Below are 13,442 nucleotides of genomic sequence, written 5' to 3' on the forward strand. Positions count from 1 at the left end.
TCACAAAAATCTCTTAAATCCTCCGGAAATCTCAGATACGCTGTGACCCCATTTTTCCAACCAATTAGAAATGCTGAGGTACCCCATCTATACTGCACATTCTGTTTTCTCATTTGCTCCAACAGGGGTTTCAGGGATCTCCTTCTCCTTAGGGTCTCTGCTATTAAGTCCGCAAAGATTTGGATAGTCAAGTCTCCAAACTTAATTAATGATCTTCCTTGATCTTCTTCCAAATCTCATCTTTGACTCCAAAATTTTGGAACTGGACAATTATATCCCTCGATCTTTCCTTCTCAGTAGCCTGTTTGAACTTTCCTATTCTAAATACTCCGTCTAACTTGATCCCGTCAGATTCAGGTATATCTCTTATGGAGTTTAGGATTTTTTTAACTTGTTCATATAGTATTTCCCCTTTAGCAATCTCTGGGATTCCTCGTATTCTAAGATTACACCTTCTTTCTTTATTTTCTTGAACTTCCATCCTAAAGATCATTTTTTTCTGGTTATTTTCTAATTGGCTTATTTTTTCCCTTAGATTATCTATATTCTGGGCCTGGGTTTTAACTTTCTCCTCCGTTTCTTCCATTCTTGATAGCAGATGTCCTAAATCATTTCGAATAGCTGTCATTTCATGTTTTATAATTTTTTCCAAATTTTGAAACATTTCTACCATCTCCTTCTTATTTGGTACTTGTAGTTCGCCTTCAGATTATTTTTTTCCCGAGCCATCCACTATTTGTTGGCTACCGCTGCTATTCATGCCCAATGATAATCTAGGGCTATTTCCTGAACTAGTGTCCATTTCCCCCTTTGCGCCTTGGGCCCTTTCTGGCGTAGTATTTCCATATGATGTAAAATTCTTTATTGTTCCTGTTTGGGACCCTTTGGGCCCTGTTCCCTTGGGACCTTTGTTCTTCATGTCCTCTATATATCTTGAATAGACTTGCAATTTTTCCTATATCCTTTACTCTCCTAGGACATCTGGGCCTCCTCTCTTCTCTTCTAACCCCTGGGAATCCTCCCCTCCTTCACCCCTTGGTCACCTATGTCACTCAGGGGTCCACAACACAATAAGCCCCCAACAGCTTTCACTCACCCTTCCCTTCTCAGGACGGTGGCTCCAGACTTGTGTGGAGGGCCTTCACTGCTGCTCAGTCCTGGGGGGATTCCTCTGGGTTTCCGATACTGAATTTCTTTCTTTCCTCCTCCTTTCCCTCTCCTTAGGAATCGTCTCAGGGAAGGAGAATGGATCTGATATTTATGGGTCTCCCTGACCCAGGATCAAACAGCCGGCCAGGGGGTACAGGCAGCTAGGGGGAACAGTCAGCTATGAGCCGGCTGCACCCTGTCTCAACAGGGCTCCAACCAGCCTCCTTTTTCCCTCCAGGGTCCTCCGCAGCTGGGTCCTTACTCCTACCAACGTCCCTCCTCCTCTGGCCGCACGGATTTCCAGTCCTGTAGTGCAGGGGAAGCCGACATGTCACTGCCGCTCTGACAGGGAACCGGCCGGCGTCTCTGACTCCCAGTACTGCTTTGCGGCGAGCAGCATGCTCACACCGCCCTGCTTCGATTCCCCGGCAACCCGACAGCTGCACTGGAATCTCCGCAGCTAGTTCACCTCTCGGAGGTCCGTGTCCGCTCTCCTCTCCCCGCTTGGAGCCCTCCTCAGTCAGGTAGGGCTTCACTCCGTGAGGGTCAGCTTGGAGGTTATCGGAGAGCACTCACATCGTGCTCTCCGTCGCCGCCATGTTTAGGCTCCACCCTCTCGGGAACACGACACATGTTCACTTATCCAGTTCTGATCCCTTATTTCCATATATAAATCTATATCATAAATATAAAGTGCCTAACAATCTCATCTAAAAGTGCATTGTGCCAAAAGTGCAAATTAGATCTGTGCTGTAAGTCATCTTTAAGAAAAGTGCATCCCTCTGAGTCTTTCCACCATAAGGAACCTCTTCACTCTGTGTGTTAGTGCCCCACACCCTTCTGGGACTGAACTCACCAAAAATCTCTGGATCACAGCCCCACTGTGTATGGCAGTATCTTGGGATCACTGTACCTTGAATGTCTCATTCCCATACAAGAGAGAACAGAAGAGGAGAGGAGAAATCCTCTCAGCATATTACTGTTTAAAATCTCAGTAAAATAGACAAAAAACATATTAACACTATATAGTGCCTGACCTGGCATGCCGGAATCATCTGCCAAAGCTCTGTATTCTATTGGTGCTGCTCTAACCTGTATGAGAGCCGGCGTTCATCTAAAGGGCGGAAGTGGCATATGGGTCGGAAGTTCCTCCTCCTACATGTTTTGGCCCATCCCGGATGTCATCAGGAGGCGTGGTCATTGCAATGTATTTGGCCATATTTATCCCATGCCCTTAGATATGATTGGATAAAACCGCCACATCTGAAAACTACACAGGTGGCATGTGGCCTGGTATGGTCAAGGAGGGAGGGCCCCCCCCTTTCCTGACCTGCCAGGCTGCATGCTCAGATAAGGGTATTTTTTTTTTTCAATTTTGGCATGTGGTTTCCCTTTAAAACCAAACCAGACCCTTCAATCGGATAGTTTTACCCCCTTCCTGCCCAGGCCAATTTTCAGCTTTCAGTGCTCTCACATTTAGAATAACAATTGCATGGTCATGCAACACTGTACCAAGGGGCTGCTAAGGATTGGGAGGGACCCCATGTTTTTTTCCAGCAGTTTTAACCCCTTACTGGACACGTTTACCCTCTTCCTGCCCAGGCCAATTTTTAGCTTTCAGTGCTCTCACATTTAGAATGACAATTACATGGTCAAGCAACACTGTACCCAAACAAAATTTCTTTTGGTGGTATTTGATCACCACTGGGTTTTTAATTTTTGCTAAATAAACAACAATTTTGAAAAAAAAAAAAAGGTTTCTTGTTTCTGTTATAACATTTTGCAAATAATATCTCCATAAATTTAGGCCAAAATGTATACTGCTACAGTTCTTTGGTGAAAATAACCTAGATCAGTGTATATTATTTAGTCTGTAAGAAAGCTATAGAGTCCACAAACTATGTTGTATGTCTGAAAATTGATCAGTCCTGATGTACTGACTGCCTATCTCTTTTTTTAAATCCCAGAAATGTCAGGACAGTACAAATATCCCCCAAATTACAAATGACCCCTTTTTGAAAAGTAGATAGTATGAGGTATTTAGACATGGCAAGTTTTTTGAAGTTGTAATTTTTGTCATACTTTTTTGGGAAAATTAAAAAAAAAAAAATTCACATTTTCACGCTGACAGCTCGAGAGGAGAGCAGAGCCAGTAATCGACATCCCTCAGAGGGGACATGTGCACTGATCATCACATCAGGGCACTGATGCTCAGTGTGCCCTGATGATCTGTGTAGCCCCAAGCAGTGTCATCTGTCAGTGTCCATCAATGCCAGCTGTCAGTGCTCATCCATGCCACCTGCCAGTGCCCATCAGTGGCACATATCAGTGCCTACCAGTGCACATCGATGGCACATATCAGTGCCCATCTGAGCTGCCTTTCAGTGCCACCCATCAGTGCCAGCCAGTGCCACCCATCAGTGCCAGTCAGTGCCTCCCAGTGTGCAACAGTACCACCTAACAGTGCCACATATGAGTGCTGCCTTTCAGTGCCCAGTGAGGCCTGTCAATGCCCATCAGTGCCACCTACCAGTGCCACCTCATCAGTGCCCATTAGGGCTCTCAGTGCCCATCAGTCAGCCTCATTAGCGCACATCAGTGAAGGAGAAAAAGCACTTATTTACAAAATTTTGTAACAAAAACTAAGAAAAAAAACATTTTTTTTCCAAAATTTTCAGTGGTTTTTGGTTTAAAAAAAAAAAACAAAAACCCAGAGGTGATTAAATACCACCAAAATAAAGCTCTGTCACAAACAAAATTATACAAATTTCATATGGGTACAGTGTTGCATGACCGCGCAATTGTCATTCAAAGTGTGACAGCGCTGAAAGCTGGAAATTGGCCTGGGCAGAAAGGGGGTATAAGTGCCCTGTAGGCAAGTGGTTAAGGATGATAAAGACTGTGACGACCATACAAGAAGTATTTGTTGATAGTAATTAGACTCCAGGGGGTATTATATGGTGAAAAGATAACTTGATTACCTGGTAAACACTATAGTGACCTTAATTGTTATCTATAGTAATGACAAGTAAAGTCTTTTCATGTAAGATCAAAAGTGTTTTGTCAGCCAATCAGGAACCCCTCCAGTAAACTATTTCAAGGGAGGTTATTTTGGCTTGGAGAAAAGCTTCTTCCTTTCTTTAATATGGAAGCACAGGTATAGATCATAACTCACATTATTGCATACATGGAAGCTACCTAGGTGCATATTCTAGATTGGACATATGCTGGACAGTGTAGTATCTCCATGTTTGATATGAAGTATCTTAAATGGGACCCTGAGGGCTGTTGTTCATTGTAATATTTACAAGTATTCAGCTGGATTTCTGTCATCTGTTGCAAATATCTTTATCCGAATAAATGTATCTCTGAAGTTTCCCTGTACTATCTGTCAGAGGGAGGGTGGGCAGCAGTCGCAGCTGCAGCTATGGGAACATGTTACACGTTCCACCCTAAAAATGGGTGTAAATGTAACATGTTCCCAAAAGGTGAACTTATCCTTTAACAGTCTCTAGGAGAACTTGAATGAGGCCAGAAATAGTCAGCGGCTTCTCTCAACCCTCAGAAGGAGACAGTTTCTCCTTGCTAGGTAAAGTTTCTACCTCAAAAAGGTGTAAGCTGCAGAGAATGCATCATTCGGCCAGATGAGACCAGGGCACCCAAATCAAAGTCAGAAAGGGATTTTGGAGAATTAAGAGGGCTGACTGCAAGAGCATCTGTCTGAATCAATTAAGACACTTCCATAGCAGAATAAAATGACTGTGCGCTAACTGGCCTACTGAACAGACGTTTCAGAATTTCAGGCATCTGGCATGAAACCACCAGCTGCTGATTGATAGTATAAATTTCAAATAAACATCTTTATGACTATATAGTTACTGTATATAGTCAGATTGAAAAAAGACCATCCAGTTCAATCAACAGTAAAAAAAAAAAAAAATGAACATCCTCTCCCTGAGGCACTAAGCTAAATTGGGATCAGTAGCAAAGGAAATTGCCACTAGAGTTAAATTGCTTTAATTTTTAGAACATGGTGTCCAAAACATCTTGTATAAGGCAACATACTCGCTGATCATCTCATCCAGTCTACAGTGCTGTGTTCCTTAATGAACTATAGAGGTCAAATATTATGGGAGAGCATTGCAGCTTAAAGCTATCCTGTGAAACTAACACTCAGGCCTCATGCACACTGAATGTTTTTGAAGATACTGCTAGGGGCATCAGCTGTTTTTTTGTTTTTTTGTTTTTTTTTACTGCCTCTAAACTCTCCTGCTTGTTATCCTATGTGTCCATGGAACCATAGGCTTTTAGCAGCATTTTGTGGCAGGAGAGTTTATTGGCAGAAAAAAAACCCACTGCCAGGGTGACCTGGAGCAGCAGTGTTTTGCCTGAAAAAGACGCTTGACGAGCTTAAATGCATGTAAATGCTAGGTGCGTTTAGCGCTTGAACTTTAATTTGTTTCAATGATTTATTCTGGACAATGAAATTAATTAATGCCCAAAGGCTTGACGTGGGTAAACACGTGTGAACGCAGTACACACTATTACAAGCGGCACACTTTTTTTAGCCACATGCAGCTGGCTTCTAGGGGAGTTAAAATTAAACATCAGAGTGCATGAGGCCTCATTGTTTGATAATATCTCTAATATTATATATTTGCATTTAACCTTTAGCAACTATTTTATCCCAAAAATACAGTAATAACTGTTTTGTTTTGCTTGAAGGCCTTTGAGCTGGCAACAGGAGATTACTTGTTTGAACCTCATTCAGGTGAAGATTACACACGTGATGAAGGTATGTCACTATCAGTAAAAGATTTGTTTTACTTTAAAACTAATTAGGCCATGTGGTTTTTAGGAAGTCACAGCAAGGAGCAAGCATCTTTTCTTGTATTACAGTTAATGTTTCAGTTGATCTTATTTTACCAGAAATATTTACCCTGCATGTCATTTTCCATCTATATTAGTATATTGGATGACTTGACTATTCTATAAAAGGTGTTATGTGACAGGAAACTACCTTGTTAGGTTTGCCCATCCAGGTAGTCAGCAGTTACCTGCTTTCCCTTCTGTGGTACAATTGGCTGCTGGCTGGGTGCTTGGATGCTGATTTGGTCTACTTGCTGTGTCCTCCCGTGGGAGCTTCTCTTTCCCATTGTATCTCTTCCTGTCCTCCCAGTCCTGTGAAGAATGAGGGAGGAGTGCGCATGCGCGGCCGGCGAGACGGACCTGTCTCCCTGAAGCTCCGTCGCGCTCCAGGGATGGCAGCGCCCGTACATGGATCCTGGCCCAGTATTATAAGCGGCCTAGGTTACCATGGCAGATGCTCGATATGTTGATATCTCTCATGGAGGAAAGTGAGGAGGGTGATGAGAGCGAAATAGATTTGGATAATCACAGTAATGTGATTAGAAAAGTTGATCTGAATATTAGATCGACGAACATGCCGAAATTTCGTTCCAACATGAGGATCTCGGCATTTCTAGATTTTGTTGCTGATGATCTTAAAAATCTTGAGTGGAAAATGCCAATTGGTGACAATCTCACTAAAAAAGAAAGAAAAGCCCTTAAAGAATTAAAAGAGACTAAGAATATTGTAATTAAGAGAAGTGACAAAGGGGGTAATGTAGTGATTTTAAATGAACAAAACTATGTCAGGGAGGTGAAACGCTTATTAAGTGATTCTTCTACCTATAGGAAAGTAGCCACTAATCCTTTTCATGTGGTGGCAAAAAAATTAAATTCCATCTTAACACTGGGAAAAGAAGTGGGTTTGTTAACTAAAAAAAGAGTATGAGTATCTGAGAACTGAATTTAATCACCCTACTTTTTATATTATCCCTAAAATACACAAAAATCAAGAAAATCCTCCGGGTAGACCTATTGTTTCTGCCATCAATGGCCCCCTAGATAAAACAGGGAAATATATAGATCTGTTTCTTAAAGATATGGTTCCTAATCTCCCCTCTTATGTAAGGGATACTAAAGATGTGTTGGCTAAGATTGAGAATATGACAATGAAAATTCCATCTTAGTGGGAATCGATGTGGAATCACTTTACACCTCTATCCCACATGAATGTGGTGTGAGATCGGCCTCTTACTTCCTTGATAAAACATATCCTACTTTGGGAGGACAGAATGAATTTATTAGTGAGTTGTTGGATTTTGCATTACGACATAACTTTTTTCAATTTAATAATACCTTTTATCAACAGATTAGAGGTACTAGCATGGGAGCACCGTGGGCTCCGGCCTACGCATGTCTTCATTTAGGTTTTTGGGAGGAGCAGGTTGTCTTCAGATCATCAAGATTTCTTGTCAATGTCCAGATTTGGTTGAGATATATAGATGATGTGTTCCTTGTATGGCGAGGAACATCTGAGGAATTAAAACTTTTCATGGAGGAGTTAAATCAAAACTCCTTCAATATTGGACTTACATATATATCTGATGAAAGATGTATTTCCTTTCTGGACTTGGAAATTAGACTTGAGAACGGAAGACTCCTCACAAAGACATATAGGAAACCAACTGCTGCCAATACCCTATTAGAGGCTAGGAGCTACCACCCACGTTCACTGATTTCACGGATTCCAGTGGGACAGTTTTTGAGATGTCGGAGAAATTGTTCAAACATCAATGACTTTAGGATGGAGGCTCAGGACCTCTATAGAAGATTTAGGGAAAGGGGATACTCTCACTCTCAAATTAGAAAGGCTCGGAGACGGGCATATCAAACTGACCGTAAGGATCTATTATCTCCTAAAAAGGATGAGAAGGCCAAATTAAGTGATCAACCTGTCAGAATGATAACCCAATTTGGAGCCCAATGGCAAGATGTAAAATTAATATTAGAAAAACATTGGAAGATTTTAACTCAATGTCCCAAACTGAATAAGATTGTAGGTGAACGTCCTCAAATGGTAGCAAGAAGAGCACCAAATCTTGGTGATCTTCTTCTTATCCATTCTGATTATCAACCGTTAAAACAAACAACATGGTTAAAATCACGTACTAAGGGGATGTTTAAATGTGGAAAATGTCAAATCTGTAAATATGTGGATCGTACGGATTCTTTTTTTGACTCAGGAAACAACACTCACTATAAAATTCAAAGTCTCATAAATTGCTCTACAGTGAGAGTGTTATATATCTTAACCTGTCCCTGTAAAAAGATGTATATAGGTAAGACCAAAAGACAACTTAAAGTACGAATAGGTGAACATCTTAGAGATATTAGATCAAATGATCCTGAAAGCAATCTTGCACAACATTATGCTAAATATCATGGAGGTAAACTGGATGGTACAAAAGTGAAAGGTTTCTATGCATTGCACTTTCCACAAAGGAGAGGTGATTTTGAGAGAGAATTGCTTAAAAAGGAGAAATATTGGATATATAAGCTTGATACATTATACCCAAAGGGGTTAAATGTGGAATGTGATCTCCAAGTATTTTTGGATAAATAGATCTACATAGTTATGTACCCTTATATTTCCATATGTTGACTAACTTATGGCATTTTCCTGTCTTCATTAATAGTTGGATTATATGCTAAATAATTAAGGTTAACCTTTCTTCGCATTTGGGAACAATATTGATGATCTCATGATATAAGTTTGAGTATATTTTCTCCAATAATAACTATACCATAAAAGGGGTATTTGAAATCTGGGTATTTTTGATAAAATAATTCACAATGAGATCCTTTAGTCAATATTGCCATCTTGTGGTGGCTTTGTGGTAATTTGTATTGTACTCTTAGGAACTTGATTTAATGAATAGGCCTGGTAACTCTTTCACTAATATTGCCATCTTCTGGTGAGAATGTGGTAATGTTTCAACTGATCATTATATTTTATTTATGGTCTTTCGATTTATATATGTATTGTTAAAATTGTTAAGCCTTTCCTTTCTCTGATATTTCTAGTCGCCTGCTTTTTAATTGTATTCAATAATGACCAGCAGCTGTGCTAAGTATTTAGCCCCCCTTTTTTTCTCCATTGGGAATAGCTGCAAGCCAGTTTTTGCATAAATGGGTGGGTCTTAACCCACTATAAATAGGAAATTGAAATGCAGTTATCTCATTGGTCCTGACGAAGCTGAGTGAGATACGCCCATCGGCGAAACGCGTTGACGTCATACGTCACTTCCGGTCATGCGCATTAGGTGGAACGCACGCTGACCTACAAGGAGGAAGCCATTTTCACATGCCATGAGGCAAGCCTAGGCAGCACAGGCGCCGAGAAGAGGCTGGAATCCGCGGTATATCGGCGGATGTCAGCGGTGGTTCCTTGGCCTCCCTGGCCTTGTATGGCAGTACCTATGAAGGACATCCTTTCCTCTCCTATTATCCATTGCACAGGTGGTGAGTGGACTGTTGCAGGACACTAGATATATGGTCCTATGTGACCTATATGACCTATATATCCTATATAGAGTGAAAGCTCTTTCAGTGACTTTCCACATATTGTTTGTTTCACTACAGGATGGGGACATCATGGTGCTTTATATAGGAAACAAGATATACCACATGTATTTCAACAGGCAGAAGATCTATTGGGATGTGTCTTGTTTTCCTTACAGAAAGTGGTGTGTAGTCCACATGTAGTGGTGAAGAAACCATTTCAAGCAGTGCGCTGCTTTATGCATCTATCCTTCCATCCTGGTAAAAAATGGGGCATATTCTTATTCAAGAGCCCTAGGAAACAGCTGGTAATATCACAGATGAATGGGCCCCAACCACTTGTGCCGGCATAGGAATGTACTGCATAATTTATATGACATTTATGTTTTGTCTCATATAGGCCTAGAGGCATGCCTTCTTTTTGACGCATACTGTGCTTGCTGTTTTGCATACATGTGATACCTATATCCATAGTATAATTTTTTGAAACTCCCTGTTTGGGATATAACCATTCTGGTAGTAGCATTATCTACACATTTATAACACGTTTTATGGTATACCTATGGTATAAATTTTGGCATACACCTCCTTTGGGAAGTGTTCACCTATGCGCCAGTGCTACAGGGACTTTAGACTCTTGTAGTCATTGTCCTTGTTGCACATGCATTCAGACCGGTCTTGGTGTCATTTTATATGGTTTTAGGTCTGTGTGTATTGTCTCATACTGAGGTGATGGTAAACCAGGGCGACTGCCCATATGTCAAATTTGTATGTGTAATAAAGCATAATTTTTGGAAATTTTTCTGAGTATCACATTCTGTTCATAATGTAGCCGCTTTCTTTGTGAATCTCTTTTCACAACCCCCCTCTTTTTGCATGCCATGGCAACTCCCCTGCACCCGGCCAGCATGGTCAGGGGAGCGTCCCGACACCAAGCTCCGCCACCGCAAAAAACGATAAAAGAGGCCCTGGCCCGAGCCTCAACCAAGATGGCCGCCGCAGATACACAGGGCAGTAAACAGGGACAATCTTATGCAGCCCTGCATCCAGCTCATCCCAGTCCCTCCTGTACATCAGATGGTGAGTCAGACACAGAACTGGGGACCCCTATACAAGCTCCCACCTCTGACCTCTCATCACCTGACCTTCGCATGCGTTTTGATAAAATGCTCCATAAGGCCCTGAAACAAACTTCTGACCGCATCACTGACAAGCTGTCTAAGGAAATTTGTGAAATCGGGCAACGCACCGCTGACTTGGAACAACGGGTTGATGAGCTTGACACTTCTTGTCAGACACAATCAAATGACCTTGACCTCTTGCGCGATGAGAATGTGACCTTACAGTCAAGCCTTGAGGACTTTGAAAATTGAGCTCGCTGCTCAAATGTGCGGATTCGTGGCCTCCTGGAAATGATTATAGATGTCCAATTGTCAGGGATGCGGGTATGACCAGAAGTGTGTGGACTGACACAGGGAAACACAGGCTTCAGATATAGTAAATAATATAATTTATTAAGACTAACAATACAAACGCAGTGCAAAACTAAACATAAACACAGTGCAAACAAACTGAACCAAACCTCCAACAGATAACAAACATACAATACAAGAGTAGTCAGACAGGCCGGGTCTGTAGCAAATGGGCAAACGGAGTACCAGGAGCAGGCGGGAGAGTGGTCAGGACTAGCCGAGGTCAGTACAGGCAGAGTTCAAGCAGAGTCAGGACAGAAGTAACAGGATCAGGAAACCAGGGCCAAGCAAACAGTACAACAAGGCACTGACTGCAGGTCTGGCCATCCCTTAAATACCTCACCTGCAATCAGCCCCAGGTGGTGGCTAATTGCCGGAGTGAGCCTCTGGTTGTTGAAAGCACCCGCTGGCCAGTCCTGGTACTGCAACCCACAAGGCAGGCGAGTCCCACCACTATTGGCAAGTCCATTCCTGACACCAATCTACCGTCACAGTTCTATTTCAAGAACTTGCCACCGGCATTCCAATAGAATACCTAGAAATGGATAGAGTCCATAGAGCGCTGGCACCACGACGCTATGACGGCCCACCATATCATTGCCAAGCTCCACTTCTTCCGCACCAAAGAACAGCTCTTACAGGCAACCCGCAACACAGGACCCCAAATATTTCAGGGTCACCCATATCAGCTGTTCCAGGATTTATGCCCTTCAACCATAGCTAAATGCAGAGCTATGAAACCCCACCTGCAAACCCTCCAACAACACGGCATACCGTACAAATGGAGCTTTCCATTCGCAGTACGCTTCCACTTACAAGCTCAAGACTACACTGCAAGACCCCCGAGGATCTATTGGACACGCTGCGAAATATCCAATTTCAGTCATCAACGACCCCATCCGATGGTTCCCGTCGATGATGAGCGTCTTGCTCCCCGCAAAAACCACATCCTCCGCATCCTACCACGGGCCAACTCAATGCCCATAAAAGAGGTTGCTTCTCTTCACCTGCTCCGACCCTCCAGGACAACTCGCCAACCAAGCACCATCAGCCTCCACCGCCTACCGTTCTTCACCCAGCTGAAGATATTTTGTATCCTTGAACTAGCCCTTGTGGCCTGTGTTTTTTTGGGAAATTCCTTTTTTTTCCCCACCAGTTAACTATTCATTTATAGTAATGATAAAAAAAGCGCCAAAATATCAAACTCAGCTGCAAACCTAAACCCAAATCAGGTACAAACACTAAATAATTAAAGGAATGCGCTAATGATAAATAAAGCATCAAATGGTTTAAAAAAAAATGTACAAAATAATGAGTGCAAAAATAATAATGTCCACAACTCTTGTATAAAGTCCAACCACCACAAAGTGACAATTGCTAAAATCTTGTGTAAGCAAGTAACACCATGAGGAAAATCCACCACCGAATAAATTAAATAAACTCACCAGAGCTATATGTTGATTAAATTATAGATCAGCATAATCGCTATTGCTCTGGGAGCGATGATCTGTAGAGGTTTCCAAGGTTTGGGAGCAATACACTGCAATCAGGCAATCAACACGGATGAAGAAAACTCTGATATCAAATGGTCATCCTCGCTCTCTCCATAAATAAAGGCAATGCTCGGGGAATCAAGAAGAAATATAATGGTGCAATATGTTTTTTAAAAACATAAGCGTTATTATATACCGATGTAAACTCACAAGAAAGGTGTCTGAGCTGACAGCCTCTGCAAACAAGGACGAGCCTCGCTCACTGCAGTAGCCCAGCCGGCAGTCTCGAGGAACGTCCTGACGTCACATCCTTTAAGCCCCGCCCTACGCGTTTCGTCATTCGACGTCCTCACGGAGCAGAATGGATGTCATATGTCTATTCACTCACTATATCCCCCACTCAATCTGCATTGCGGGCTCGCTATGTCCAATCAAAATGGCATTCTGGTGACAATACCGCTCAATCTCTGCAGATTCATTCAGTAATGGGTAACTGTGAACATGCTTAGTACTTATAAAATACAGTATAACATCTAAAGCAACATTAAGACTCAGGAAAATGGGAAAAACACTTTCACCATATCTATCATAAAAATCATGACAATATAAATAAATCTCTAAATTATATCAAAATAACATCAGAAAATCAAGAGAAAAATAAATATAAATGAACAATCAAAAATAAAAACAAGAATGAATACTGAAAATAAAAAATATAAATCAAAAACTCTCCCATTTTAAAAAAATCACCCCCCCGCCAACTATTTATTATATATCCATTTAAAGATTAGAAACCCTTCAAAAAGACCATTATATCCATATTGCAATGTGTCATTCTAGTCAAACACATACATAGATGATATTTTAATATTCTAATATTTAAAGGAATAGTATCCTATATTGAATGATATTCTGATAT

The 13,442-nt window shown here is 41.6% G+C and overlaps 1 protein-coding gene across 1 annotated transcript in view; it reads left to right on the forward strand.

Annotated features, from left to right (window-relative positions):
• SRPK3 (SRSF protein kinase 3) overlaps positions 1–13,442 on the forward strand; it is a 187,258-nt gene that overhangs the window by 114,844 nt on the left and 58,972 nt on the right. Inside the window, exon 12 of the mRNA XM_089660786.1 lies at positions 5,875–5,944. Coding sequence (XP_089516912.1) covers positions 5,875–5,944 — 70 coding nt within the window. The remainder of the gene's footprint in view (positions 1–5,874; positions 5,945–13,442) is intronic.

The sequence above is a fragment of the Staurois parvus genome, unplaced genomic scaffold, assembly GCF_062004578.1.
Source record: "Staurois parvus isolate SC_StPar_1 unplaced genomic scaffold, SC_StPar_1.0 ptg001272l, whole genome shotgun sequence".
In the NCBI taxonomy this organism is placed as follows: domain Eukaryota; kingdom Metazoa; phylum Chordata; class Amphibia; order Anura; family Ranidae; genus Staurois; species Staurois parvus.